Source organism: Convolutriloba macropyga, chromosome 2, assembly GCF_964194025.1.
Source record: "Convolutriloba macropyga chromosome 2, txConMacr16.3, whole genome shotgun sequence".
Classification (NCBI taxonomy): Eukaryota; Metazoa; Xenacoelomorpha; order Acoela; family Convolutidae; genus Convolutriloba; species Convolutriloba macropyga.
Genome location: NC_134469.1, coordinates 19335481 through 19362470, shown reverse-complemented (window position 1 = coordinate 19362470; position 26990 = coordinate 19335481). Strand labels below are relative to the sequence as shown.

The window sequence follows — 26990 nt, the reverse complement described above, 5'->3', positions numbered from 1 at the left end:
ATTTTTCAAGCTTCTTAAAGGCAGCATCTGGATCTTCAGTCTTTTGTGCCAGATTAAAGAGCTGTTCATTTTTATCAACTACTCTAGTAAAAGCATCTTTGTACTTCACAATCAGACGTTCGATCTTATATTTCCTCTTTTGCTTTTCCACAGCATTGTAAATATGACTATAGATGTTATTAAGTTCAGCCTCCAATTTTGCCCTCGCACTATAAATTTTGTTGCATTTGTCCTGCAATGTTGCCATGATCTTATCAAAACAGGAACCAAACGTTTATCTTGGTACTATTACAAAAGCACACACACATACACAACCTAAATGGGTTAAACCGAACCCTACCTTGACGGTTTGCTTAGCGAACCGCCAAAGAGCAAAGTTGTTCGTCGAGTACAGTAGTACTCGGCGAAAGAAAGAAAGAGCGATGAGCGCAGATGGCGCGACACGGGACAGAAGGGGCGACGGGACAGACGGGGAGAGACGCCGAACGAGTAACGCAAGACGCAACGGGAAACTGACGAACAGGAGCGTTGGCCGAACAGCGCGCGACGAAGCCGGAAATTGGCACGGGGGAGACGGAAACGTCGGGCGGACGGCGCACGGCGAAACGGGAAAAGCGAACGGACGAGCGGAAACGTCGAACAGGCAGCGCACGGTGGAACGGAAAGCTGGGATAGCACGGGAGGGAGACGGTAAGCCACGAGCGAGGAGGCGGGAAGAACAATGCTAGCAGACCAAAGCAACAAACTCAATCAAACAAACTAGCCGTATCTCCGAAGAGAAGCTACTGTCAGGCAAACTAGCACAGGACATTATGGGGCTTTATCTACCAACATTAAAACAATTTACGGCAACAAAGTAGTATAATCAAAATTCGAAAATGTCAGGAAATTTACTAGCCGTAACTCCAGAACAAACTTAAGTCACACTCTAGCGAACCACTATACCCAGACAACAAAAGTGCTTACTACCAAAATTAATCAAGCTAAAACAAATTGCTAGCAAACTAGTGTATTGAAAGCCACGAAACGAACCAGCCGTAGCTCTAGAATGAACTTAAGTCAGACCGTAGCAAGCAGCGGGACTAAACAACCAACAAGCATACTAGCAGAAAAAAGTATTACTACAGCAGGAGCTCAACATACTGCATCAAACAACAGATAAGCGGGGAATAGAAAGAAACACGGCGAAACGGAAACAAAAAGACGGAAATTGAAAAATGAAACCAGATAAACCGGGGAACCAGACGGTAGTGAAAAACTCAAAAAATGGGAAGAGCGAAACGTTTAGTAAAATGCTATTGGAGAGGATCAATCACAAACTATTCCGTAACTTGTGAGTAAACTAAGTCACACCGCCAGTCAGCGGGTAAACCCAAACAACAACGCAAGATTTAGAAACATTCAGGTTATCAAAGGCTTGGGTGAGTTCCGCCTCCTCGAACGCATGACGGGTGCGAAGCGTTTTACGACGGCGCTTATAAAATTTTTTCGGTTGAGAGCGTGTTATCAACGAGCGGAGGTTATTCTCATGTGCAAACACTATAGTGAGTGTTTTCAGCTCAAGCGCCGGCTTCGGGTGTAACGCTCTGTATTCTTTAAGCAAACTAGCATCTCTCTGTTTACGTCAAGACACAATATATTTCACTATATGGATGGTAACTATAGTACAACGCTTGAGCTGATTGTAAATATCAGGAGTTCCCTCTCTGGGGCAAAACACTATAGCTTCTATACGCTATTGATACTTTTCAAGCACTGCAATAAGCTGCGATTGTGTTAAAGGCTGATTTTTATTGCTGCAAGCACGCGGCAATGAATTGTTCACCACATCATTTCATATATATATATATATATATATATATATATACATATATATATATATATATATATATATATATATATATATATATATATCTATATATATATAGGCGCTTTTTATCACGGAAAAAAGACTCAGATGGATTTGAGCAGTTTTTCGGACTTTCACAGCGTTAGGATTGAAACTCAGACTCAGTAATGCATAAATCCCTTTTTTTAAAATGGTCTTGTATCGCTTGAGGCAAAGTTTTTATGGCGTGATGCAGCGAACTTGCAGCAAGTATGAAAATCATAAGTTTCTATACGACATTATTGGTGTGAGCTTTGTTCACACTGCAATCTTAATGAAATTCTGTCGTCCGGAAAAAAACTACCAAGAATGAGCTCTCATTTGCAAAAAAAAAATCAGTTACCTGATTTTCTTTGTGAAGTTTGAAAAACTTGACCAAAATTGTTTTTTTACAACGTTTTGAGCTATCTAACTACTAAATAAATGTGCTAGAATGATCAGATAGATTTTTTTTGCCAATTTTTTAAATTTTGGTCATTTTTTTCAAACTTTTTTTTCGGTTTCGCTTAATTCAAGACGTATGAAACTTTTTCGTAATGCATTTAACGAGATACAACGCTCTTGGTCAGTTCTTAATATATATGTTTAATAATAAATGTTCAAAATCAGCGTTTTCTTTCCAAAAATTTTAAGGGGCGTATTATCGGTTACCGGGGTATAACTGATTGCTAATAACAAACAAACAAAATATAGGGGGTGCTAGGTTTGCCGGCTAATGAATTTACGACAAAAATCAGAAATTTTTTTTCCATGAAAGGGAAATTTTTTGATGAGTCTTACAGTTTTTTTTTCTCAGCCTCTGATCAGTCTCACAATCAACTTCTTTTTTCCTTCCAACTCCACCTCGTGCTTCTCAACCATCTGACGAAGACTCTTCAGATTGGAGTTTTCCTAAGATATTCCCTTCGACTTCTGAATTCTAGTTTTGTAAATAATTTGCAAATCGTTCTATTTTCAATTCAGTCGATTGGAACTCATTATTGCACTCTAAGTCGTACATAATATCACCAGCGTGTTGAGAGTTAATCTCAGTTACTACTGATTTCCCATCAATTTTCAGGAAAGCGGAATCATTGTCATTCGTGTAATCATCTTGGTCAAAAAAAGGTATACACATAACTTCCAAGGGGTATCTCGGGTTGAGAAATTGCGACGAAATGGAAGCAAGAACTGTCGTTTTTATTCTACTTTTGTCGATTTCGTCGGTTTTTTATGTAGGAAATGTCAATTATCCACGTTTTCGTCGGTATTGTCGGTATTTGATGTAGGAAGTGTCGATTAGCGTAGTTTTCGTCGGTATTGTCGGTTTTGGCAGTAAGAAGTGTCGATTATCGTCATTTTTTGTCGGTATTGTCAGTCTCACTTTGTTTTAAATACAAAAGAAATAGAGTAAAACTAAGTGACAAGGGGTGCAGTGGAGGAGAAGGTGGCTAGTAATATAGGGGTCCAAGGTTCAAATCCTGACAGGGACTGTCCGGTTTGTGAGATTTTTAGAATGGCAAAAACCCACGATTATTACGTTAAAATACCGATGGAAACCGATCAAAACGACGAAAAAAACGTAAGGGATTTGATCGGTTTTGGCGAAGTAAAAGCGACGAAAACCGACGATTTCTTATGTTTAAATCCGAAGAATTTCTCAACACGGGATACCACGTTGATAAACTCAATGTTCGTACGTTTAGATGCACTTTCAAGCGCAATTGGCAACTTTCTAGTCTCTCTCAATGACTGCTCAACCAAACTAGATACAATTTCACGAGAAAGTACCTCGGCATCAAAGAATCGAAAATGTTTTAATTGGTCAGCTTCAAAATGTTGGGCCACATTGGAGACTATTGTCTTGAAGTAGGCTTGCCTCTGTAGGTTAAAATTGGTCGCATAACAGTCGAGTTTATTTTCAATAATCCGCAGGAAGTCGCGGTACCACAACATAGAGGCGTTGAAAACGCAAAATCGAAGTTTTAAATTCAAATCATAATCTCCAATAAGACTGATAACAATAGTGAGGTACAACTGTATTCAAACGGATCCCAGGCAAAAAAGCACATCATAAAGGCTCGGCAAATCTATCTGTATTTGTTAGCAGGTATTTTGTTTGAGCCAATTTTCGGCTCAGATCGGTCACCGATACGTTTTTGAAACATAAATATATTAAGCCTAAAAGGAGCGCAATCGATTTAAGTTTTTAGTAGGCTTAACAAAATTTATGTTAAACAAACTTTTTCCGACCTTTCTACGTATATTAGAACGCATATAAGACTTGCGTGGTTAAGAGTGACGTAATATTTTTCTCGCTGGATAGATTGTTCATTTCTCGCTTTCATTTAAATATAGCGTTGCTCATTTACGCGGTAACAATCAGTTTTTCTTACTTCTTTCCAGCCTGATAAAAAACCTCTCGGTATTTTTTAGGACAGATCAATTAGTTTAATCACTTATGGTAGCAAATTTTGAAACCTCTTACACAACTATCTTTCAGAGTTCTAAGAAGGCGCCCAGTCTAACTGTACTCGACAAAGAGAGTGGGAAGTTTAACAATGAGGCTGGCAATCTGAGTACCCGCCAGATTCTGTGGAGGTTCTGGGCGCACTGGAGCAACTGGAACAAGTACCAGCCACTACATCACGTGAGAGAGTACTTTGGGGAACAAGTTGCCATATACTTCTACTATTTAGGTAGCCTAATATTATATAAATAAGTATGTCGCAGTATTTTCGATGTTTACGCCAAAAATGAAGATGTCGAAGATTTCTTTAGTTTAAATAGTGAAAAAAAGACCTGCGACACTACAGTCGTGTCTTTGCAGTAATGATCCCAGGTCGAGATGGCCAGAACGAATTGAGCTCTGATAAGACCATCTTCGAGCGCACACATGTTCTCAGTGCGCTCGAATTACATGGTCTGGAAAAGGCTTCGAGCGCACTTTTGTCTGGATAATGGTTTTTTGGCACTTTTATTGGTTTTATTTTCATTAACAATACTTTTAGTAATTTGTATAGGATAAAAGCAGCGCAATTTCGATTGTGGCTCGAGAATTTTCTAAACTGCCAACCCTTACCTTAAATAAAATTAATTGTGAAAAATTGACTTCGAAGTAAATCAATTTTTTACATGATCTTTTTAGAATAACGACAGTCGCTAAAGCCAAATGAAAAAAAATCATTGAGTCAGTTTTGATTTCAGGATTTTACACGGGTGGTCTGGTACCCATTGCAGTGATTGGATTGCTCGTCCAAATTTACTGCATATTCTACGCCTCCATCGACAACCCACTATCGTAAGATAAATATAACAGACTTTCATGCAGCAAAATCCGAACAGCTTTGGGTCTTGCAAACTGCCGTTATTGCGGCATCTATAACTGTTATGATTGAGTCATTAACTGAGCTCGCTTGAAAGTAGAAATATTATATATTGCTGGGATTGCACTAAAGTATATCTGATGGATTTCATATCGGTTATGGACGGTTTGATCACGGACCATTTCTATCTTAACCTGTATATTGGCAACTCTTCATAAGAGATATAATCATCAATTTATAATGAGAAATTTGTGCTCTGATTGGCACCCAATTTTATTCGGTTTCTGAAAAAAAACCACGGAAAAAACACCACTTAAATTTAGACAGGAAATAAACCCCCAAGGAAATAAACCCCACTTCACTTTTAACGAGCTGCGCATTTAGCGCGTTTGGCTATGCCTCGCGAGCCATGACCATGCCTTAGCGGCCCGTGGGACTTGATGTGAAACTATCACAACCGAACAATTTAACACGACCAAATTTCCAATTTAAAAGGGGGGTTTATTTCCGTGGGGTTTTTTTCCCACAACCAGTTTTATTAGGATACATAGAGTTATTTGTTTGTTTTCTAGTACTCAAGTGTGCAATAGCAACTACACCATGTGTCCACTGTGTGATGTGTGTGAGGTATGGTACTCGTCATCCAAGTGTCTCTTCTCATCTGTCGGCGTAGCATTCGACAACAAGGCATCATTTCATCTCACTTTACTTTTCATTCGACTGACCGGATTGCCACTTATTAATAACCCCACAAGATAATCATATATGCATTCAAATATTGAATACATATATGTCATACAAATCATGCACCATTTTTTAAACGATTATTAGAATAGAAAATAAACGAAGAAATAAACGAAAGAAACGAGTATTAAAAGAAAATAATACGGATTATATATGTTTACCGTGTGTAGCCTTTTGTGATTATTGGGTTTTTTATGACCGTCAACCCGGGTATCAGGTTATTCAAACTGCTATTAATTCTTCTTTTTTTCTTCAGTACACAATATTCTACGCATGTGTGATGTCTCTGTACTCTGTGTTGTTCCTGGAATTCTGGAAGAGGAATATGGCACACATGGCCGCATACTGGGAGGTGTATGACTTCGCGCCACTTGAGGTATCTCGCATTTTAGACTGTTCATTCCAATTGCCCTGAATTAGACCTTCTGTACGTGGGGAAGTGAGGGGGGTTTACAGTAAAATTTTCGTCCTTTAAAGTCGCTCTGATTAAAATACTGGTCAGCTGCAGCCGGTGAACTGAGAATTTCACTGTCATATTGGAAAGCTCAATTTTGAAGATACACAATAGAAGTTTTCGCTTTTATAGATAAAAAATTTGCATTTATATGCATATAATCGGTTTTCGTGTAAACGCAGGCTGAGGTCTTCGTTCAAAAATCGTTATAAAAATACCCATCCAGACCATTTTTGCCTATGAAAATACCCAGGCAGACCAAGAATGCCTATGATCCAGACTTTGCCTCATTCAAATGTTCGGCGCGTTTATGTTCTCGTTCAAAAACGCTTATGAAAAGACCCGTCCAGACCAAAAGGCGATATAATACAGACTTTGGCACGTTAAATTGATGAAAAGACTCAGAAAGAGCGAAAAAAACTCATGATCCAGACTTTGACTCGTTCAAGTAAGGAAAGGGCTCAGGCGGATCAAAAAATTGTTGATCAAGACCTTGCCTCGTTCGTGTTTAAAGAAACAAATAATCTTTAAAAAATCAATCTCTCTATATCATTTTAGATTTAGTGATTTCGGAAAAATTTTGATTGCGAATTCAATCCAAGTATTGGCCTCAACCTATAAAAATACCGCGCTTGTCAAACAATGTATAAAAGGACCTCTCTCAATCCATAGCCTAAGGACTCATGCTATCTTAATTGTTCTGACCCCACTTTTAGTGGGTGGAGGAACTATATACTCAACTGGTTTTTTTTGTCCAGTCAATTTGACCGATCGATATTTTCATCGCAGAGAGTTGTGAGTGGTATCACTAGAAGGTCCGTCTAGCGAAGAAAATGGAATTGAAATGATTACAGTGAGTTATCGAAGTTTAAACTTTGAGAAAAGTAGAGTGAATTCCGTTGTTTTTGTTCACAATTTCCGTAATTTTTCGTTAATTTTGATTGAAACTGTTAACGGCAGTGTTATTGATCTTATGTTAAAAGATAGAGGGGGTTGCTGAGTTGTTAGATTTGAGCTTTTTGGCTAAAATGTATGCAAAACTTTTCAGAAATCAAATTTTTTTTCGTCGAAAATGGGACCAAATTTGCATTTTTGACCCGCTTTCACTGAATTTGCTGAAATTAGACACCTTAAAGCTGCAGTATTATTCCTCTCACGCTTGAACGGAGAGCTAGTTGCACTCCTGCTGGTTTTAACAGTCTTCAGAAATCATTATTTTGCCAGATTTTTGCAAATTTAATCACGATATTTAAACGAAATGCATTATTTATTTCTGATATACTGAAAAAATTTTGTTAAAAAATTGTTCTATTTTCCGACCATATGAAAACAATTGAGTGTCTTTTTAGTCTCGCAGCAATATCAGGGCTGATATTGATCTCGCCATGGATCCCTACGGTAAAAAATTTTAGATTTTAATGGGGCGCGGCCTTTTTAAAAACGACTTATCCGCATATAGTTTTTTATGCATATTTCTGACAAGAATTTCAAATGAAGCCTCGTTTATCGACAGATGCTATTTACAAAAAATGAATACTAACGACCACATTTCACGGTCTCAGAGTAAAGTTCGTGTTTTTTATGGCTCTGATCAATTTTTTCGTAAAATTTTGTGGATTTCTTATGTTTTGCATTCATTTTTTTATACTTTTTGTAGTCCAATGGCTCAATCAGGGTTCGGAATGGCTTATTAGGAGGCATATTTGAAGCAGACAATGCTTTCAGTTGTGACCTAATGTCTCTTATAACTTTGAATTCATTTGTTTTGAGAAAATGTAGGAGACTTTTTGAACGCTGCCACCTTTTTCTCTTATTTCTCCAAATTTTTGCGTAGTCTCAATAAAAAACAGCAAAAACCCACTTCCTGTTATTCAATAAATTAATTTCTGAAACGGTTTTATATTTTACTAATGGATTATTGGTTTTAACACTACGAGTTTCAATTTTTCTTAGAATTATTGCAGATTTTTTGAGTTCAAATTGTTTCATTGTGGAGTTATCACAATATTGACAGATCCAGTTGAAGATAAGTTTAGTTGGGAAAATAAACGGGGTCAAAAGGCGTATCCAAATATGGTAATTGTTTTTGTCGAATAGTTTGCGCTTTTGCGCTGAGACAATGTTCTCTTGCAAAATTTAGTTAATTTTTTGCATAAATTTGTCTTTCTTTTGATTTTTATACATGTACCTGATAGTGATAGCTCTCAATTGCTTCCCCAGGTCTTATGACAGCCTATATCAACCTTTCAGTATAAAGCAATTTGTTTTAGTAACTTTCAAGCTACCTTTTGAAAAAAAGATTTTTTCAACTGTCTCCTTTATGCTTTGATTTTTGTCACCATGTAACTCAATCGCACTAATAAGAAGTTTTATTAATTTTTGTTGACTCAAACAATGTTTTCGCGGTTGGTTATATGTTTTGACTGATTGCTTAGGCCATTTAGTTTCATTAGAAATTTTCGAGATTTCTCTACTGTTCGTTTTTGCTTTCTTTTTCTTGTCATTTCTTTCTATGTAGTCCATTTATAGGTAAAACCCCATTAATTTTAAGATGAGCACCAAGTTGTGTTCTAAAGCTCTTGCAAATAACATCTTATAAATTTAGTACCTTGAACAATGTGGTTCAAAATTGTTTGTGAATTTTTGACTATTGCCTGTTTTTGTTATTTTGTGGTCTCGTAACTTAGCCTCATTAATGACAGGCCCACTTGGCTTTCTGAGTGTTGCATTTTGGTTGAACTCTTTTTGTTGAAATCTTATGTCTGTTATGACATTTGAAAAAAATTGTTTCTCAAATATTTGAAAAATATTTTAATTTTTGATCTTCGCCAATTTTTTTAAATTGATTTTTCTGGTCCATTTGTAGCTTAGCCTCTGTAAAGCAGGTGAACACCCGTTTCCAGTGAGCTATAATTAAAATAATAATGGTTTTAGTTCCAACCAGTTGTTTCTCGCTTTGATACTACTGTTACTACAAAATTTTATAACATAATTGAGATTTTTTTATATTTGTACATTTTAAAGGACTTTTGTTTTCTTTTAAAATAATTACGCTAACGTTAGGTCCCATTGGCTTTGAAAAATTGCGAAATTGAACCTTTTCATTACTCTTAGTAATAAGTTTTTGGTTTCACGGTTTCACTGCCATTTCGTGCAAAGCTTATTTTTGCCGGTATTTGTCTTTTTTTTTGAAGTCGTATTACGTACACTGGATAAGGACAGTTCTTAATAGCTTCATATGCAGATATAAATGAAATGTATGTTAATTTCACTTATTATCTAATGATATTAATCATTTTTGATTTCAATTGTTTTCAAAAATAGAAACGTCGAATTGAGAACAATGCGACGTTTAGATGAAATTTAGATGAAGTTTAGATTAAATTAGTCAGCTTAGATGAAATTTCAACAAGAAATCTCTGGGATATTTTAAACAAAACTTTTATCCGAATTCATAATATAACATGCAATCGATATCTCTTCTTAACGCGAAAACAACAAAAAAGTGAACCAATTGAAAATTTCTACGGTCGTCTTAAAGAGCTTTCTGAAAACTATGATCTGGGAGAAAAGGGAGATACTATCATCAGTGATGTCCTTATTGCAAACATGCAAAATGAAGATATTCAAAAGAGCTTCTCTAGGAGACGGTGGCAGCCGATAAAACTTTGACAATCGCAGCATTGAAATGGGCACTTTTAACCAACTTAAAATGAACGCTAGTAAATCCGAACTCAATTCCACAGTCAATCAAGTACAACGGATGCGCATCGCAAAAACTACTGCCTATTCAAACATGAATTCCACTGCCTGAAAAAAGCCCTTAACATGACTTTTTTGTGGACTTAGTTGGACTTCGGAACATCGTAACAAATGCCCTGCACGTGGAAAGAAATGCAATAATTGTGGCATTGAAAATCACTTCGCGAAGGTTTGTCAAAAACCTAAGGATTATAATTTGTATCCAAAACCTAAACTATGTGTCAATAATGTCGAAAAAGAAGATGATCCTGTGGTCTTCGGAAATACAGCAATAAATGTCTTGGTGGATTCGGGCACTGTTTGCACGACAATAAATGAAACTCTGGCAAATTCTATCATTTCTCAAGACACTAATTCGTAGTGGATACGCAAGGCGACTCCAAAACAATTGAAAACTTTATCTAACGAACTCATTCAAACGCTTGGTATACTCCAAAGGTCAATTCGAAGTAACAATTGGCACGCGAATCCAATTGAAATTCAAGTAGTGACCGATGATAACCGTTTACTGTTGGGTAGAGATTTGTTCCCTGCCTTCGGACTTTCAATTCAACAATTTAATAGCCCACAGACAGTTATTCAGGTAGAACACGAACATTGTCCAATCAAAAAACAGATTGCAACTGATTTTCCTGACTTAATCTCCAGAATTGGTAAGACCAATTTAAATACAGTTCGCTCAAAATTTCATAAAAATCATACCGCAACACACCAAAAAGGTCGTCGTGTTCTTGTAGGTTTGTTAAACACAGTATCTGATGAATTGAAGAAACTTTCGGATCAGGGACATATTGAAAAACTACACAAATTCTCAGATAGAAATTTCATTTCCCCGATTGTCATCACGGTTAAGAAAGACAAATCTGTTAAATTAGCTCTTGATTCAAAAGTCTTGAATAAAACAATTCATAAAAATAAGTATCAAATGCTGAACATAGAGAGTCTTACGATTCTATTTCACAACACATCAACGATTCCAATCAAGGTGATAATGTTTACTTTTCAACAATTGACTTAAAATATGCGTATGGCCAACTAAATTTGCATCCGGATACTTCTCGTCACTGTAATTTTAACATCATTTGCGGTGACTCTACTGTTACATATCGTTTGAAAACTGGGTTTTACGGTCTTACGGATATGCCGGCAGAGTTTCAAATGCCATGGATTACACATATATTGGTTTAACCAATACATATTGTTTTCTTGACGATATAATTGTAGTTATTAAGTGTAGCAACGAATCGCATAAGAAATACGTATACAAATGCTAACGAAAACTTGATAACGATAACCTCAGAATAAATCTGAGCAAATGTCATCTTGCAAAACACCAGATAAACTGGCTTGGTTTTACATTCTCCAAAAATGGTGTTAAGCCCATAGAATCAAAAATAGCAGCTATAGCAGAAATCAAAGCTCCAAAAACACAAAAACAACTACGATCTTTCCTAGGTAGTGTTCATCTATTAAGCAAAGTTATTCCCAATCTGGCAAAAATTTGTCATCCTCTTCGACCTTTGTTAAAGAAAAATGAAAAATTTATTTGAATGGAAAATGATCAAACTCATTTTGAACATTTTAAAACTACAATTGCAAATGCTCATTTTAATGCGACACTGGAAACGCGAGCCATCGAATACTTTAAATATTATTCTTTTGGAAAGATTTTTACAGTTTTGACAGATCATAGAGCACTTCTCTCAGGTCTGAAATCTCATCGTTCAAATAAATCATATAAGAGTCGATTAACGAGGTGGATTGATCGTTTGTTACCTTTTGATTTTAATATAGAACATATCCCTGGCACTCGTATGGGATTAGTTGATTATGTTTCGCGCCAACCAAATAAGAAAGCAAAAAGCATCACTCATTATGATGAGGAATTCATGGTAGCTACAATTTCCCGCATTCGCGACGCAATTACGACTTTATTTAGTAACTCAATTAAAATTCCATTCCAAAAGCAGCATAATACCTCCAAACGCAAATTACTTGTAAGCAAGACGCGAGTCCATTCGCACAAATTCACCAAACACGAAGCACATATTCCACATTCTTCAAAAAACTCAATCACAACTAAAGAAAGAGTAAACAAGTACTACTCAGAAATCATTTAAAGCTTCAATTGTCACGCAAATTACTTGCTCAAAATTAATACTGCATCCGCTCCGCAAATCCAGATAGTAAACTCAAAACTAAATTTAGTCAATAATCCTGATAAAATCAATCACATCACAATGTCTGATTATGAGTCTTCCCAAATCAATCCTCCTGCATCCCCTCAAACTCCCCGATTAACATTTTGAACCCATTCAACGCCAAATACAAATACGAGCACGAGTGTCAACAACACCCAGACTTCATCATCGCCGGAACATAGGGACATTGAACTTTCCCGAGAAGAAATTTTTGAGAACAACTTAAATCAGCTCTTCACAGAGTCCTTCCTCGCGGTCCTCACAAGCAGGGAAGCTGTCCTTAAAGAGATCCGTGACTGTGTAATTTAGGACGATGAGGCCAGATGCAAAGAAGACAGACAGCCAATATATCCATTCTTTCAGGAAGGATCTCCATGTGAAATCCGGTTGCCTTTGTGTTGACGAACGCGTCGCGATTCCGAAATCAATTAAAGACGCTGTACTCGAGTCAATTCACATGACACATCCTGGTAGTTGGGAGATGATCTTGTTGTCCCAATATGCATGGTGGCCATACATGCTTAGAGTAATCATTGCTAAAACCCCTGATTGTGTACCATGTACAGAAATCGGTAAGAATCTCAAACCTGTTATTCTTAAATCCAAATGTCATCCATATAAACTATGTCAAGAACCAAATGAGGAGATTAAAATTGACTTTGAAGGTCCGATACTAAATAAAAAATATAAAAGAATTTACCTTCTCACATGCATTGATCGTTATTCAAATTATACTACAGCTGAGATTTTAGAAAAAGCCAATGGTACTAATGTAGATAAATTTCTGCGTGAATATGCATATAATCATGGGATTCCACGAACGATACGCTTGGACCAAGCAACCTGTTTAGTAGGAAAACAAGTCACAATTTATTGCAAGGAAAACAATATTAACATTCTTGACGCTCCTGTAGGTGATCATAGAGCCATTGGATTAGTGGAGTGAATGAATCAAACAATAAAACGGCGCTTATCCTGTATGAAAGCTGAACACAAAAAAACATTTTCTACTTCCGCTGCGATTAAACTAATTATTTGAGACCTACGTTTAACAAAACAGAAAACTACAAAGATAACTCCATTTGAAGCTCACTTTGGTCGTCCTGCAAATACTCCTTTAAAGAATATTAGTACTGTTCCCCCAAGTTTAAATTTAACCTATTAACTACTATTTAGAAGCTGACATTGTTCCTGCGGAAGCCTTCCTTGACGATGCCGGGTGGATCAATCCCGATAGAAGTGATGTGGAAATCGAAAAGAAAATGTGTCAGTCACAACAAGATGCAGGCCGTCGCTATCGCGATGCTGATGACAAGGAATCGCGCTTCATAATACACCCAAAAATAACCAATCCCATCCACGGGACTGAGGCATCTTTGAAAATTAAACTTGCCCGAAAACTTCCTAATAAAAAAGAGCTAAGAAACAACTGGCTGGACTGTATGAGGTTCTCAAACCCGGATCATATGTCACTAAATCTTCACCGACAACAACCATTATAAATGAACCTGGACGATCGCCAGTTAAAGTTCGGGATAGTGACCTCGCAAAATTCGAAACAAAAGCAGAACGGGCAACTAACCTTTAGACATACGCACAACGTCGGCCGGAACCTTATGAGCAAACAACGGAGAAAAAAATAGAAAAAAAACAGCAATGACTTGAAAAAGCATAAGCGGGGGAAAATAAAGTTCGTCATCGTCAACGAGATACAACGTCAGTAGTCTCTTCCGTAAAACCCAATATAACTCGTGCTCTGACAGTTCGAAAACCTTCCAAACCTCAACCTAAACGTCGCCAAACTACAGTCTCCTTGAATGAACCTAGTGATCAAGCACCTCAAGAACAGCCTGGACCCTCAATGGCACTCGACCCACAAATACAAAACGAAGGTCGAAAACGCAAACGGCCCCAATTTTATGGCTTTTCGGAGGTGGACATTTCTCCAACCAGCTCATTGGCATCGACAAGTTCATCAAAAACAAAGAAGCGCAAAACCAAAAAGCAAACATCAAAAACCCGACAACTGGAGAATCTGTAGTGGAATTAACCCAGAATGCAGAGCAAGTCCGAATCGCATCTCCACCAAGGCCTGATATACAGATCGGACAAGTATCTCCACCCGATCCTCGAACCTGTTATTATGAATATGAGCAAGAAAAGGAAATGTCAGTGTGGGATACTGAAAATGAAATTTAGTCATTAGAAAACTGTTAAAACTCTACAAACTGCCATTTGATGCCTAATTTATTTCATTCATGTATTCGCCCTGCGAATACAATTTTTACTTTGTGTGCATAATTTAATCGTTGCATTTATTTCTCATTTACAGTTCAGATTTTCACCTGTATTCGCCCTGCAAATCCAATTTTAGTTTGTGTTTCATAATTTATCTGTTGCATTCATTTTCAAATCCAGTTTACATTATTTTTTAGCATATCTTATGTTTGTGTGTTCAAAATTATCCAAATGCATTCGTTTCACAAATCCATTAAATTATACAATTTTATTTGTTCATTTCAACATTCGCGGTGCTTTCCACCCAACGTTTATGTTATTTTCAATTCTAATTCTTTCGTAATATAAGTTGCATCATAATTCATACTTTTAAGTTATTGGTGTTTTTCTTTAAAAAAATTGTAAATACATTTAAAATTTATTCCTGTCATGGGGGAAGTGTGATACCTATGGATACATCATAATTATATATCGAAACTCATATATGTACTAAATTACGAATTACCCTCTATTTTAATATTTATATCATGCTTTTTATAATTAAGGGTATGATGACTTTTTATTATTCACATATAAAAATATTCCCGCTAGTCTACTAAATTATTTCATAGATTGTTCACACTAATTAAATTCTATTAATCATAATCTTGCTTAATCTGCTGAATTCAAGTTGTCTCTTTAAACGCTCTTCAAATTTACAAGCTAAGGTTAGCCTGGATTCGCTCTGCAATTCCAATTGGTAAATTCAGTAAAACTCGCTTAAACGCGAATTCGCTCCGCATTTCCACTGTAAAATTTAGACAACGTATTCGTAGCACGAATACAATTCCAATAGCTAATCTCTCAGCTATAACAAGTCCTATTAACAACAAGTTCTTTCGGCCCTCTATTCCAGTGGCCTTTTTGTATTCCAGTGGCCTTTTTGTATTCCAGTATGGTTTATTGAATGATATGTATGTTTTTGAAACTTTTCTATCGGTTCATCATTTTGGTGTTATAAAAATTCATATTTTGCATTTTTGGAGGGCAGAAATGTCACATTTTCATTATGACTATGGTGGAGAGACCATTACTTCTGAGAAGACCATTTCATTCAATCCAGTATTATGGCCACATGTCCCCACCGCAAAAACTGCTTTATCTCAAGATGTTTTGAGTTCTTTTGACTTTTCTAAATAGTTTTCACGCTCTAGTGCAAAACTGTTCAGGTTTGTTCAATTGCTGTTTCAGTATAAACAAAAAAAAATGACAAAAAGCAGGCTTTTCAAAAGACTTTGCTCAACTCATGAAAAAATAATGGTCGATCCATAAATTGTCCCTATTTGATTATCTTGAAATGTTATTTCTCAACCCCCGCAAATACTATGCTCGACAGATAAATTGTAAATAGCTCGACTAATAGAATGCTATTTATCGACGCATGCAAAGACTACAGTTAAGATGCACAAAAAAATTTGCTCGAACAATGAGGAGATTTTTCCTCGACTTTAAGTTGGAAGTTGGACTGTGTAGTTTAAGTCAGTAAAGTCCTCCCACATTAGAATTCTTGAGTGTATTCATAAGTCGAGGTCGAGGTTTAAAACTCAGAACGAATTGAACCAGAACATCACGGCAAGTATCTGTCGCATATGGAATGGGACTCGTTTGCTAGAGAACACACTGCTAGTCACATCAAAAATACATCTGCATTTCAATTTGAAAAATAACTATCGAATTGTCAAAACTTGTTCTCTGGTAATGACATTTTGTAGACTGGTGAAAGAATAGCTGCAGCTCACTGTCTTAATATTATCACTAAAGCTATAATGCGACGTTCTTTCTCCCACAAATACAGACGGATCGATGCCGCGTGGTTACCGATGCTTTCTTTTGATCACTAGAGAATCATTATTTCACATGCCTCATTTCAAGTTTTAATCTTCGCTTGCAGAAAATTTTAATGAATTCAAATATTGCAAATTGCGGCCAATGAAAATGCTTCAAATTGATTTTCGAAATGAAGGTTGATACATATGTGATGCAACGAAAAAAAGAGCATTTAAATATGACACATCACTCTAGACTAACTATTCCAGGAACGGCCGCGACCAGCGTTCTATGCGCAGTGTACCGAAATGAGAAAGAACCCAGTGACAGGGAAAACGGAGCCTTTCCTTCCCAGGGAGAAACTGAGGCTGCGCAAAATGATGACAACATGTGGCCTTCTATTAGCTGTAAGAAGACAACATACCTTTTATCTTATCAACTTATTAAGTTATATTGAGAAAAATGCAGTATATTATTGCTCTCAATTGGCATAAGAATCCAATACAAATCCAATAAAGCTTTTTGTTTATCAAATGCAAAAGGAAGCATGATAAATCTAAATTAAATTGTTTTTTCACTCCTGAAGACGCAGCCAATTGATCGTCAAAAAAGAAAAATTGGCCATAACTATGATAAAGATGCCACGTTCCCCAACCCTGTGAGTCGACACCTTTGCCATTTTTGTCATTTTCAACTATTCATATGTTCGAAATACATTATTACGATTATTTAAACACGATGTTACATCCATTGTTTCAGATAGGAGCCGTGTGTTTGGTGCTGTTCACGGTGATCATGACCAGGACGCTCTCTGTTTTGGGCATTTACCGACTTCACATCGAAGTGGTCCAAGAGACTCACTCTGGACAGATGATAGCCAACACTCTTGGCACCATTGTTCAGCTCATTGGCATGTTCGTCGTCACCACGGTCAGTACCAGTGATGAAAAACCGACCAAACTGAAGTATGAAGCAACGTTTCTGGTCAATTCTTGTCGGTTTTACTAGTGAAGTGTCGACCATCGTCTTTTTTTGTTGTTTTCTTCGATCTTGTTGTACGGAGCGCCGCTAATCATCGGTTTTTATTGAAGTCGTTGGCAAACTTTCTGCAAGGGTGAGGCATTATTACCCGTTTTGAGATTATTGAATTTCAAACCGTGAAATCGTATGGAATATAACTAACTTTGCTAGTGCAATCTGGAATATGATTTATGATAGACACCTGGCTATCATAAATCATATTCCAGATTGCACTAGCAAAGTTAGTTATATTCCATACGATTTCACGGTTTGAAATTCAATAATCTCAAAACGGGTAATAATGCCTCACCCTTGCAGAATTTCAAACCGTGAAATCGTATGGAATATAACTAACTTTGCTAGTGCAATCTGAAATATGATTTATGATAGCCAGGTGCGGCTTGGCGAGAAAAACTGCATAAAAACAAGGAGGATTACAACCAGCTGTATTTTGCACAGGAAGCGCTCCAACCTGCTATAGCTTTTAAGAAAAAGATATGAGGGAATTGGAGATACGAACAATGACTAATAATTTGAAGTCTATAAGTGGAACAAAAAATTATAATCTTTCGATTCACAGGTCACGTTTTTGATTGAAAAATGCTTTTCTCTCCATTCCCTTGAAAAAAAAGCTTTGCATGACAGCATGAATTGTTATCGGAATGCAAAATTGGAAGGCTCCAGCTGAACCTACTTTTTGAAGGACCAAAGAAAAGCACATAACATGCTCTCAATTTTTGAGATGGGTGTGTAATCTATTTAGGTGCTGTCAAACCACAGATTCAGAGCACCTGCTTTGTCCCTTGACACCTCTTCAGTTTTTTTGATGACGGATGAAAAAAGAGTTACAAATAACCACGAAAGATAAGAGAACTACCAAATTGTTTTTGAACAAATTGAGGTCATAGGCAAAAAAAATACTTGATTATTCAATTGCAATTGTTGAAGCGATTTGAACCGGTTGGAACAAATTTAACCAGCTCAGAACAAAATATAATATCCAATACTGAAACCACTAAAGGAAAACAAGACAAAATTAACAACGATTGAAAGCACGATGCAAAATTTCGTTAAGGCTGCGCAAAATCAAACTTTATCGAAATGGAAAAAAAACGTTAGCCACCAGCTGAAACTACCAAATATTTTCGATAATGTTTCACAATGTGGCCAACAATCCGGTTTATGTTGAGATTAGGTGACTGCATTGCAAACGTTAGCCACCAGCTGAAACTACTAAATATTTTCGATAATGTTTCACAATGTGGCCAACAATCTGGTTTATGTTGAGATTAGGTGACTGCATTGCAAACGTTAGCCACCAGCTGAAACTACTAAATATTTTCGATAATGTTTCACAATGTGGCCAACAAACCGGTTTATGTTGAAATTAGGTGACTGCATGCTTCGATTGTTTAAGATTTAATTTGTAATACTCATTGTCACAACGACGGGAGAGATGTTCAATGCAGCCATTAGGGATTTGTGCGTTTTTTTCTATTCTAAAACATTCAAAAACCAAAAACTGTTTCTCTCTCATTTTTTGTCTTTCTGTTTTTTTTTCAGGCTGTGTTATTCTCTGCTTGCGATCTCCGCGGGCCGTTCTTTGCCTAGCCGCGAAATACGCGACTGACACAGGCAATGAATGTGAGAAATAACTCGGCTATTGCAATGTCTATTTGCGATATCCGCGAATAAACACTTGCTTGCTTTCTTTTTTTTCCATATGTATTTCTGTTTTTTTTTAAAAAAAAGGAATGGGGAGGAGAAAAAAAGTATAAAAAAGGTAAAGTGGGATCTATCAGCAAGCTGAAGACATGTTATTTTGCTAAACTACAGCAAACCAAAATCAAGGCCAGTTGCAGTAAATAATTAATTTAGTTATTTCTTTATTACATTCCCCAAACTTACACAAACAGATGATTTTAAATAGGCAAACTATCATTCTACAGAACATACGTTCCCTTCAGAAAAACTTTGATCTGCTAAACATTCATTTAGAAACAATAAAATCTAAACCCATAGCACTTTGCCTGACAGAAACTTGGCTTAAGAACCACTACGAAACGTCACAATTCTCATTGAAAGAAAACTAAAAATTTTGCAGCTGTGAGAGAATGAAAAGAGGGGGTGGAGTAGAAATTTTTGTATTGAACGACTTGGATTTCGTTGAAGTGAAAAAATGCGATCTCAACGATCTGCAGGCTCTTACAATAAAGATCAAAGCAGATAAGCAGCATTATTTGATTAATACTTGTATTTATATTCCACCTAGAAAACAAAACAGTGTGAAATTTCAAAGGCTGGAAAATTACTTAGATACTTTATCAATCGATCCTGAAGATAAGCATATACTATGTGGAGACTTCAACATTAACTTTTTTGGTTAATGGTGCAAACTTCCGGGAAATAGTCACTTTGCTAGCAGGAAATAACCTCTCTATAGTTGAAAGCATTGAACCAACACGCGAAACCCCGAGCACGAAATCAACACTGGATGTGTTTTTTTTCAAACACTCTGTCTTCTGTCCACACTATTTATTCCGGCATTTCAGACCATCGTACAGTAACACTAACATTTGAACAATCTCTGGAAAACTCGTCTAATAGGCATGAAAAGTTTTTAAGAAAATGGGTCAAATTAGAGAATCGTAAATTTGTCGAAGACCTCAACAACATCTTGATGGACAAATTAAAAATAATTACTTGTAATGGTAGTGAATGGTCCCCCGATAAGGCGTTTGAAAAACTGCATGAAATTTTGATTAATATCCTAGACGAATTTCTACCAATAATAAGTTCAACTAAAACTGGAGTACAAAGAATATGGATAGATAATCAGGTGAAAAATGCTGTGGCAAAAAAAATTTCCTAAGAAAACAAGGCTCAATGCAAACTTGTCAGAAATCTAATCAAACAAAAACTAAGATATTTTTTATCAAAATAAGATCAAAAAAGAGGCAGCCAACAGCAAAAGGAAGTTATTCAATCTCTTCTGTGAAACATCGGGCAAAACATTAACGACTCGCCACAATAAACAAATAGTAGAAAACATAGAAACTTTTAACACTTTTTCTGCAAACATTGGAGTAGAGCTGGCAAAAGCGTTTGGTACAAAGCAGAAGTATGAAATTGAAACTAACACAAATACCATGTTCTGTTTCTCAATAACCAGTTCCGAAATCATTGACACACTGCGAGTGCTTCCATCAAAGTTTAGTTTAGACTGCCACAAAATAAACTAATTTTTTCTCAAAAAATAATCTCGGGCAGTTAGTCCACTACTTGAAACAATGAGTGTCTAGAACGTGGCGTATTTCCACAGTGCCTGAAAATAGCCGAAAATTGTGCCTTTTTTCAAAACCGGTGATTGTAGCAAACCCACAAACTACAGACCAATCTCACTTCTTCCAGCCATTGTCAAACTATTTGAAAAATTTTTATATAAAAGAATTCATAAGTTTTTGAGCAAAAACAACACATTTTCAAAAAATCAATTTGGTTTTCGAAGCAAACTAAGTGCGGTTGACGCCATAGCATCCTTAACTGAAGTAATTAGAGCAAACTGGTTTAAATCAAAAAACTTAACTAAATGCACTTTTATTGATCTAAAAAAGCTTTTGATACAGTGAACCATCAGCTACTGCTGAAAAAGTGTGAGCACTACTGACTCCGGGGAACGGTACTGAAAATGCTGAATCCTATCTGAAAGACCGACTCCAATATATTAAAATAGAAAAAGTTGAATCTGAAAAGAAAAACGTTAAATGTGGAGTCCCGCAAGGATCAATTCTCGGTCCACTGCTTTTCATTATCTATCTAAACAACATTCCAACTCTAAAGTCAATAGAAAACCAAACTAAACTTTATGGTGACGGTACAGTTGTTTCTAATAAAGGTAGTATGGAGACTGTAGGAAAAAATCACGGTACCGCACTAGCCGCAGTTACGAATAGGTTTCATAAAAACAAACTGACAATTAACACAACGAAAACAAAACACATGGTGTTCGAAAAAGGACGCAATCAAAAACAGCACAAAACAACAATTAACCGAGCGCAAAGTGAACAAACCAGCTCTTTTAGGTATCTAGGATTAATAATAGACGACTAGTTGAAATTCAAAGATCATATCAACTACGTCAAAGAGAAGCTTTTAAAATTTTGTTCCATTTTTTTTACCGATTACGATTTATTTTTACAAGAACACAGCTTCTTAAAATCTTTATGATTTATTTCAAACTGATATTACAATACGGAATTTTGATCTACGGATCTACTAACAAAAATTTTTCAAAACCAATCAACTTATTAATTAAAAGAATTTTAAAAATATTTTTCTGGAAGCGTAAGTACGAGTCAATCGAGCGAATACGAGTTCACTATTTAATAAGCAACGCATCAGAGTTATATGCTTTTGAAATATTCAAACCACTAGTAAAACTAATAAAAAAGCAACCGCTAAGTGAAGTTTTTTCAACCATAATAGTGGACTCGGACCTTAATGATATCATGAAAAAGAGAAATCGTGGACAGTTTGTAAAAATTAGCAGACAAAGATTCGATAGTAGTTCATTGAAAGGTAGAGTTCTTGGGAAGCTTAAAATGGCATTGAATTATAACAACTCTTTTATTGAAGATGTTAGAACAATAAAAGAGGCAAACATACAAGAATTTAAACATAAATTTTTGAATCTTTATATAACTGGTAACCAGGACCTGCTAGACAGACTCTTTCATGCTCATTAGAGCAAAATTTTTGATAGCTACAAACACAGTTTCTTTAGTTAATCTCTACTGGAAAGGACAACTTTTCATTTTTAAACAATTTCTTTATTATTATTTCAACTAAAATTGCACAACTGTTCCGTGAGGCGCCTGAAAACAAACCAGATAGGTTTAATGGCGACCTTGTTTTGTCACCAATTGTAGCCGATTGTATTTGTACAATGTATGTATTTTCTTGCTAATATTTTATGACAACGGCACTACGAACAATTTAATATTATTATTATTAAAATACATAGGGCAAAGTTCAAATATTAACGTGAATTTTCTCGAAAATTAATTCAATTTAAGTCAAAAAATTAAATTTCTATGTTAAAATAAATGACAAGAACGGAGTTTTTTAATTAATATTACCCGTCTTAAAACTAATTGAAACAACAAAAAAAATCAGCAATATCCCAAATATTCAACAATAGTTTTGAGATCAAACAAATTTAAAATCAAAATCTCTTAATTATCTTTGGAACAAAAAACTAAGCTCCCTCATGACTCTACAAGCAGCAAATCAAGGAGAGGAACAGTAGAAAACAATTAGAAATCGAATGTTTGATATTATTTTATGAAAAGATACTGTGAAAAATTCTTTATAACTTTTATCTAGCAAAGCAAGATTTTGAACGACAAGAATTACGCTTATAAAATTCGCCAATTTCACTAACTATTAAGACAACATTAAAACAATAGACCCGGTTAAAGCTCAAAAAGTCTTTAAAATCTACTCAAGTTAAAAGTACAATGAAACTATATGAGAGCTTGCATTGGTGAGACTAAAGGCAGCAAACAGAGCTAGTCATACGAGAATAACCCAAAATTTACCAAATTTTCATTATAATACATAGGGGTAAACATTTAACAAGCAGATGCTATCAACTAAAACTTAACTGAAACGTTAAACAGTATCTCATCAGAAATGCAATTGGAGATGGCATTATTGATAAGACAATAACATAACCGGCAGATTGCCGGAAAATAGCCGCCGTTGATTCCAATAAGCATGATTGGGATTGAAAGAATAGAAGATATCAAAAAAAAAGATTTTGTACAAAAACATTTTTTAGTCCAATTTATTTTGATGGCATTTTGTAGTTGAACATACTTCTGTTTCTTAGAGAGAGGCTTCAGGGGCTACTACTATCAATACCAATAAGCATAGGAGATGGTAACTAAGACTTATAGGAACGACATTCATATAGCGGACATCTAAAATTGGGCTTTATGGGTTTATCCCGTTTCTATTTCTGACTTCAATTTTTTATTCTGACTCTGTTCATTTTGAATTGCTTTGCTGAGCAACTGATGTTCAAATTCACTTTTAGCAGAATGAGAGAAGAGAGAAACTAGCTTAGAGAAGTCAAAAAGATTTCACGCAAAATGTTGAAAAAGCGGCAAAAAGGTAAAGCGAAAAAAAGTTCGACGAAGTAAAAAAACATAGTAGGACAAGTCCTGACGTACAATTCAAAGAATTTTCATTGACTAAACAGAAAAACTAGATCTAGACCGGACTAAGAGTGAATAGGTAAAGCCATTTCTAAAAAAAAAAAATTAAAAAATTTAAAAAAAATAACAGAAAATCAATGTCAAAATGGCGCAAATGAACACAAAAACTACTAGCGAGAAATCGAAATTGGTTCAAACAAAACACTTGGGTTCTTCGAAAGTGGTTGCGCTGGCATCTGCAGGTACCGTTGGGCTCTTCCCACTACTTTTAGAAGCGATTAATTTCATTCTGGCTTCCCTTGTAGGAGGGTTCAAATTTTGAGACTAGATTGGGAAAACAATTTAGAAAAGAAATCAGTCAAAAAAATCGAAAAAACAGTAAAAATCAGAGTGAAATTGCCGCATGTGAACAAAAAAACCACTAGCGAGAAATTAAAATTTAATTCAAACAAAAAACTAGGCCTAGAATGAGCTGTGAATGAATTGGGAAACCATTTAGAAAAAAAATGCGATCCAAAAAATCGAAAAAACAGTAAAAATCAGAGTGAAATTGCCGCATGTGAACAAAAAACCACTAGCGAGAAAGCGAATTTTTGTTCAAACACCGTTTTCTCACTCTACTTTAAAATTAGAGCGAAAAAAAAATTCACGCCGCAAAACCACTCGCCTTTTCGCTCCATTTCCTGTTTCGGCGTGACCAAAATCACTACTCCAATTTGACTTCAAAAATCATCAAAATTTGTGAACAGATCTTAAAAAAAAAATAGCCGGAAGAATTCCGGAAACGACTCGAAGTGAAAATCCATTTAAACGCCCTCCAACGATTCATCAAACAAAATCTGCCTTCCTTAACTTATGATTATCTTGAAACAAAGTCATGAAACAAAAAAGTAAAAACAATAAAATCAAATCTGTTAAAATATGATAAAAAATCTGATCAAATTTTGTTATAAATTGAGATCTCAAAAAACTATCTCTGCCAAAATAACCTCATCAAAACAACTAATACCTACAAAAACCACTTATGTGAATTTTGAAAAAAATACTTTAGGCTAAAATTATGAAAAGAAAGTTCTTAAAAACAACTTTCACTGAAAAATTGGAAAAACTACTAAATTTTTTAATATTTCAAAAACATATAAATCCAAAGAAAAGATCCCTTCAGCCAATAGGGTATCCAGATGCTCGCAAAACAATAGGCAAGTCATAATAGGCAAAGAAACTTAGCTGAGAACAGAAAAAAAAACGAAAAACTGCAAAAAAAATTAAGAAAAACAGTTCCAATTTTCGCCATTTTTTGTCATATTTCTCAACAAAAAATTGATTCTTATCCACAAAACTGTAACCAATTGTTATCATAAAATTGCTCAAGTAGGAGGGGTTTCTTCAATACCCATTTGAGCCCGTAAAACAACATAATCGTAAAAAAAAACGCAAAAATTAGCCCGAAAATCAGCAAAATTCATTAAAAACCTCCGAATTATCATAAAATTCATATTAATTGCCAGAAACTTTCAAACCACTACCAAAACCAGCCTAAGATTAAAACAAAATCATAACCAAACCTCTTAATCAAAATAAATAAAAAAACTGCTTTAAAATGCCGCACGTGAACAAAAAAATTTCGCTCGCTTAGAGAAAATTTTTTCACACATCAATTTCTCGCTCTCTCAAAAACAGCGGTATGAACAAAAACCACTCTCTTTTCGCTCCGCTCTTCACTTTTGTTCAGCGCCAAAATCACTCCAAATTTTTTCACGCGTTTCATTTCCCGCTTCAAAAATCACTCCAATAAAATTGATTTAAAAAAAGGACTTCTCCAATACTCCTCTTCGAGTCGTAAAAAGACAGCGCCCCAATGCAATTCAAATTCTTTGAATTGTAAAAATAGGAGCGCTATAATGGCCGGCTGAGAAGATGAGGGCGGCTGTTAATAAAAGAACAACAAAAGCTGGTAAAAATTAAAAAGTCACTAATATTTTGTGGAAACAAATTGTGAAAACGAGTCATAGAAACTGTAAGTTGTCCTTTTAAAGATTTGAATTATTAAATTTATGCACTAAAAATATTGAAAAAAATTGTTTAAACTTTTTCCTCACTCTTATTGTAAATCAGAACGACTTTTTTGCGCCTTAAAATTACCCGATTTTTCGTACTGTTTGCTACTTAGGCGTTTATTAGAATTACTAGTCCTCTTCGACTTTGATCATTCCAATTTGACTTCAAGTATATCTGAACGGAGAGAAGACAGCGCTCCAATACAATATAAACTCTGTGTTGTATAAAAAACTAAGTAAAGACTTTGATAAATATATTTTGTTCTGAACTCCCCGATAGCTTGGATTTCACGTCTACTCCAAAAAATTCACTGCCATGGAGATACGCAAGGTCGATTTTGACTTCTTTTTGGTCCTTATTTCGTCCAACTATAATATAACTGGCAATTTCTAACATCAAATCAATCATAAATGCCATTTTTTAATGTGTTTTTCAGTTTGGACTGAAACTTACAAGTTAACCATTCGACTTGCAAGTTCTTACAAGTTAACCATTCGGTCTTGACCCACGAAGAGCTAAAAATGCTGGCAGAATAAACAATTTAAAGTAATATTAATTAATTTTAAGAGTTTCTGATAAAATATTGAGCCTCTTTTTTCTCAAGAAATCAGCAAATGAAAAAGATTCTTCAACAGTCGATTTAGTGTGTCAGGGGTTTTCCAATGATACCACTTTTGTATCTGTCTACAAACAGATATTGACAGCCGGGCCAAAATCGACTTAAAGAAAAAGCCCCAAATAAATTTGGACGTTGGAACAAACCGGAGCTCAGTAACAAAAAAGGAGTTAATCCAATCGCGAGTGTATTTTAAGGTCTGGAAGCGAGTGGCTGTGCCTCTAACAGAGTGGGAGGCCAACAGGACACAGACTGAGTTCGACTCCTCCCTCGCAACGAAGATCAGCATCATCTCATTTCTGGAGCTCTACCTGCCTATTCTCTACATCGCATTCATCAAGGGAAAGTTAGCATGCTTAACTTTTTCCTTATTTTCCTAAGGTTTACATCCTCGGTTCATAAAAGAGCCGAAAGAGATTTTGCCATCAATCGCCTCTCCAATTGAAAAAATGGAGGTAATTCTTACATAGAGAATAAGCGATCATTTATAGACCTACCCAGGTCGAGGTGGCCAGACCGAAGTGACCCCTGATCAGACGAGTTTCGAGCGCACACATGTTCCCGGTGCGCTCGAATTACATGGTCTGGAAAAGGCTTCGAGCGCACTTTTTCTGGACAATGGTCTGGAACTTGCCTGATCAGAGGCCACTTTGTTCTGGGACGGTCTGATCAGAGGT

General features: G+C 35.8%; 1 protein-coding gene across 2 annotated transcripts in view; it reads left to right on the top strand.

Moving 5' to 3' along the window:
• The window catches only part of LOC142335178 (anoctamin-7-like), a 102001-nt gene that overhangs the window by 19480 nt on the left and 55531 nt on the right, over positions 1–26990 (top strand). For both annotated transcript variants that reach the window (XM_075383550.1, XM_075383552.1), the window contains 7 exons: positions 4371–4566; positions 5075–5168; positions 5766–5880; positions 6194–6313; positions 16668–16805; positions 17158–17328; positions 26511–26659. In XM_075383550.1, coding sequence (XP_075239665.1) covers positions 4371–4566; positions 5075–5168; positions 5766–5880; positions 6194–6313; positions 16668–16805; positions 17158–17328; positions 26511–26659 — 983 coding nt within the window. The remainder of the gene's footprint in view (positions 1–4370; positions 4567–5074; positions 5169–5765; positions 5881–6193; positions 6314–16667; positions 16806–17157; positions 17329–26510; positions 26660–26990) is intronic.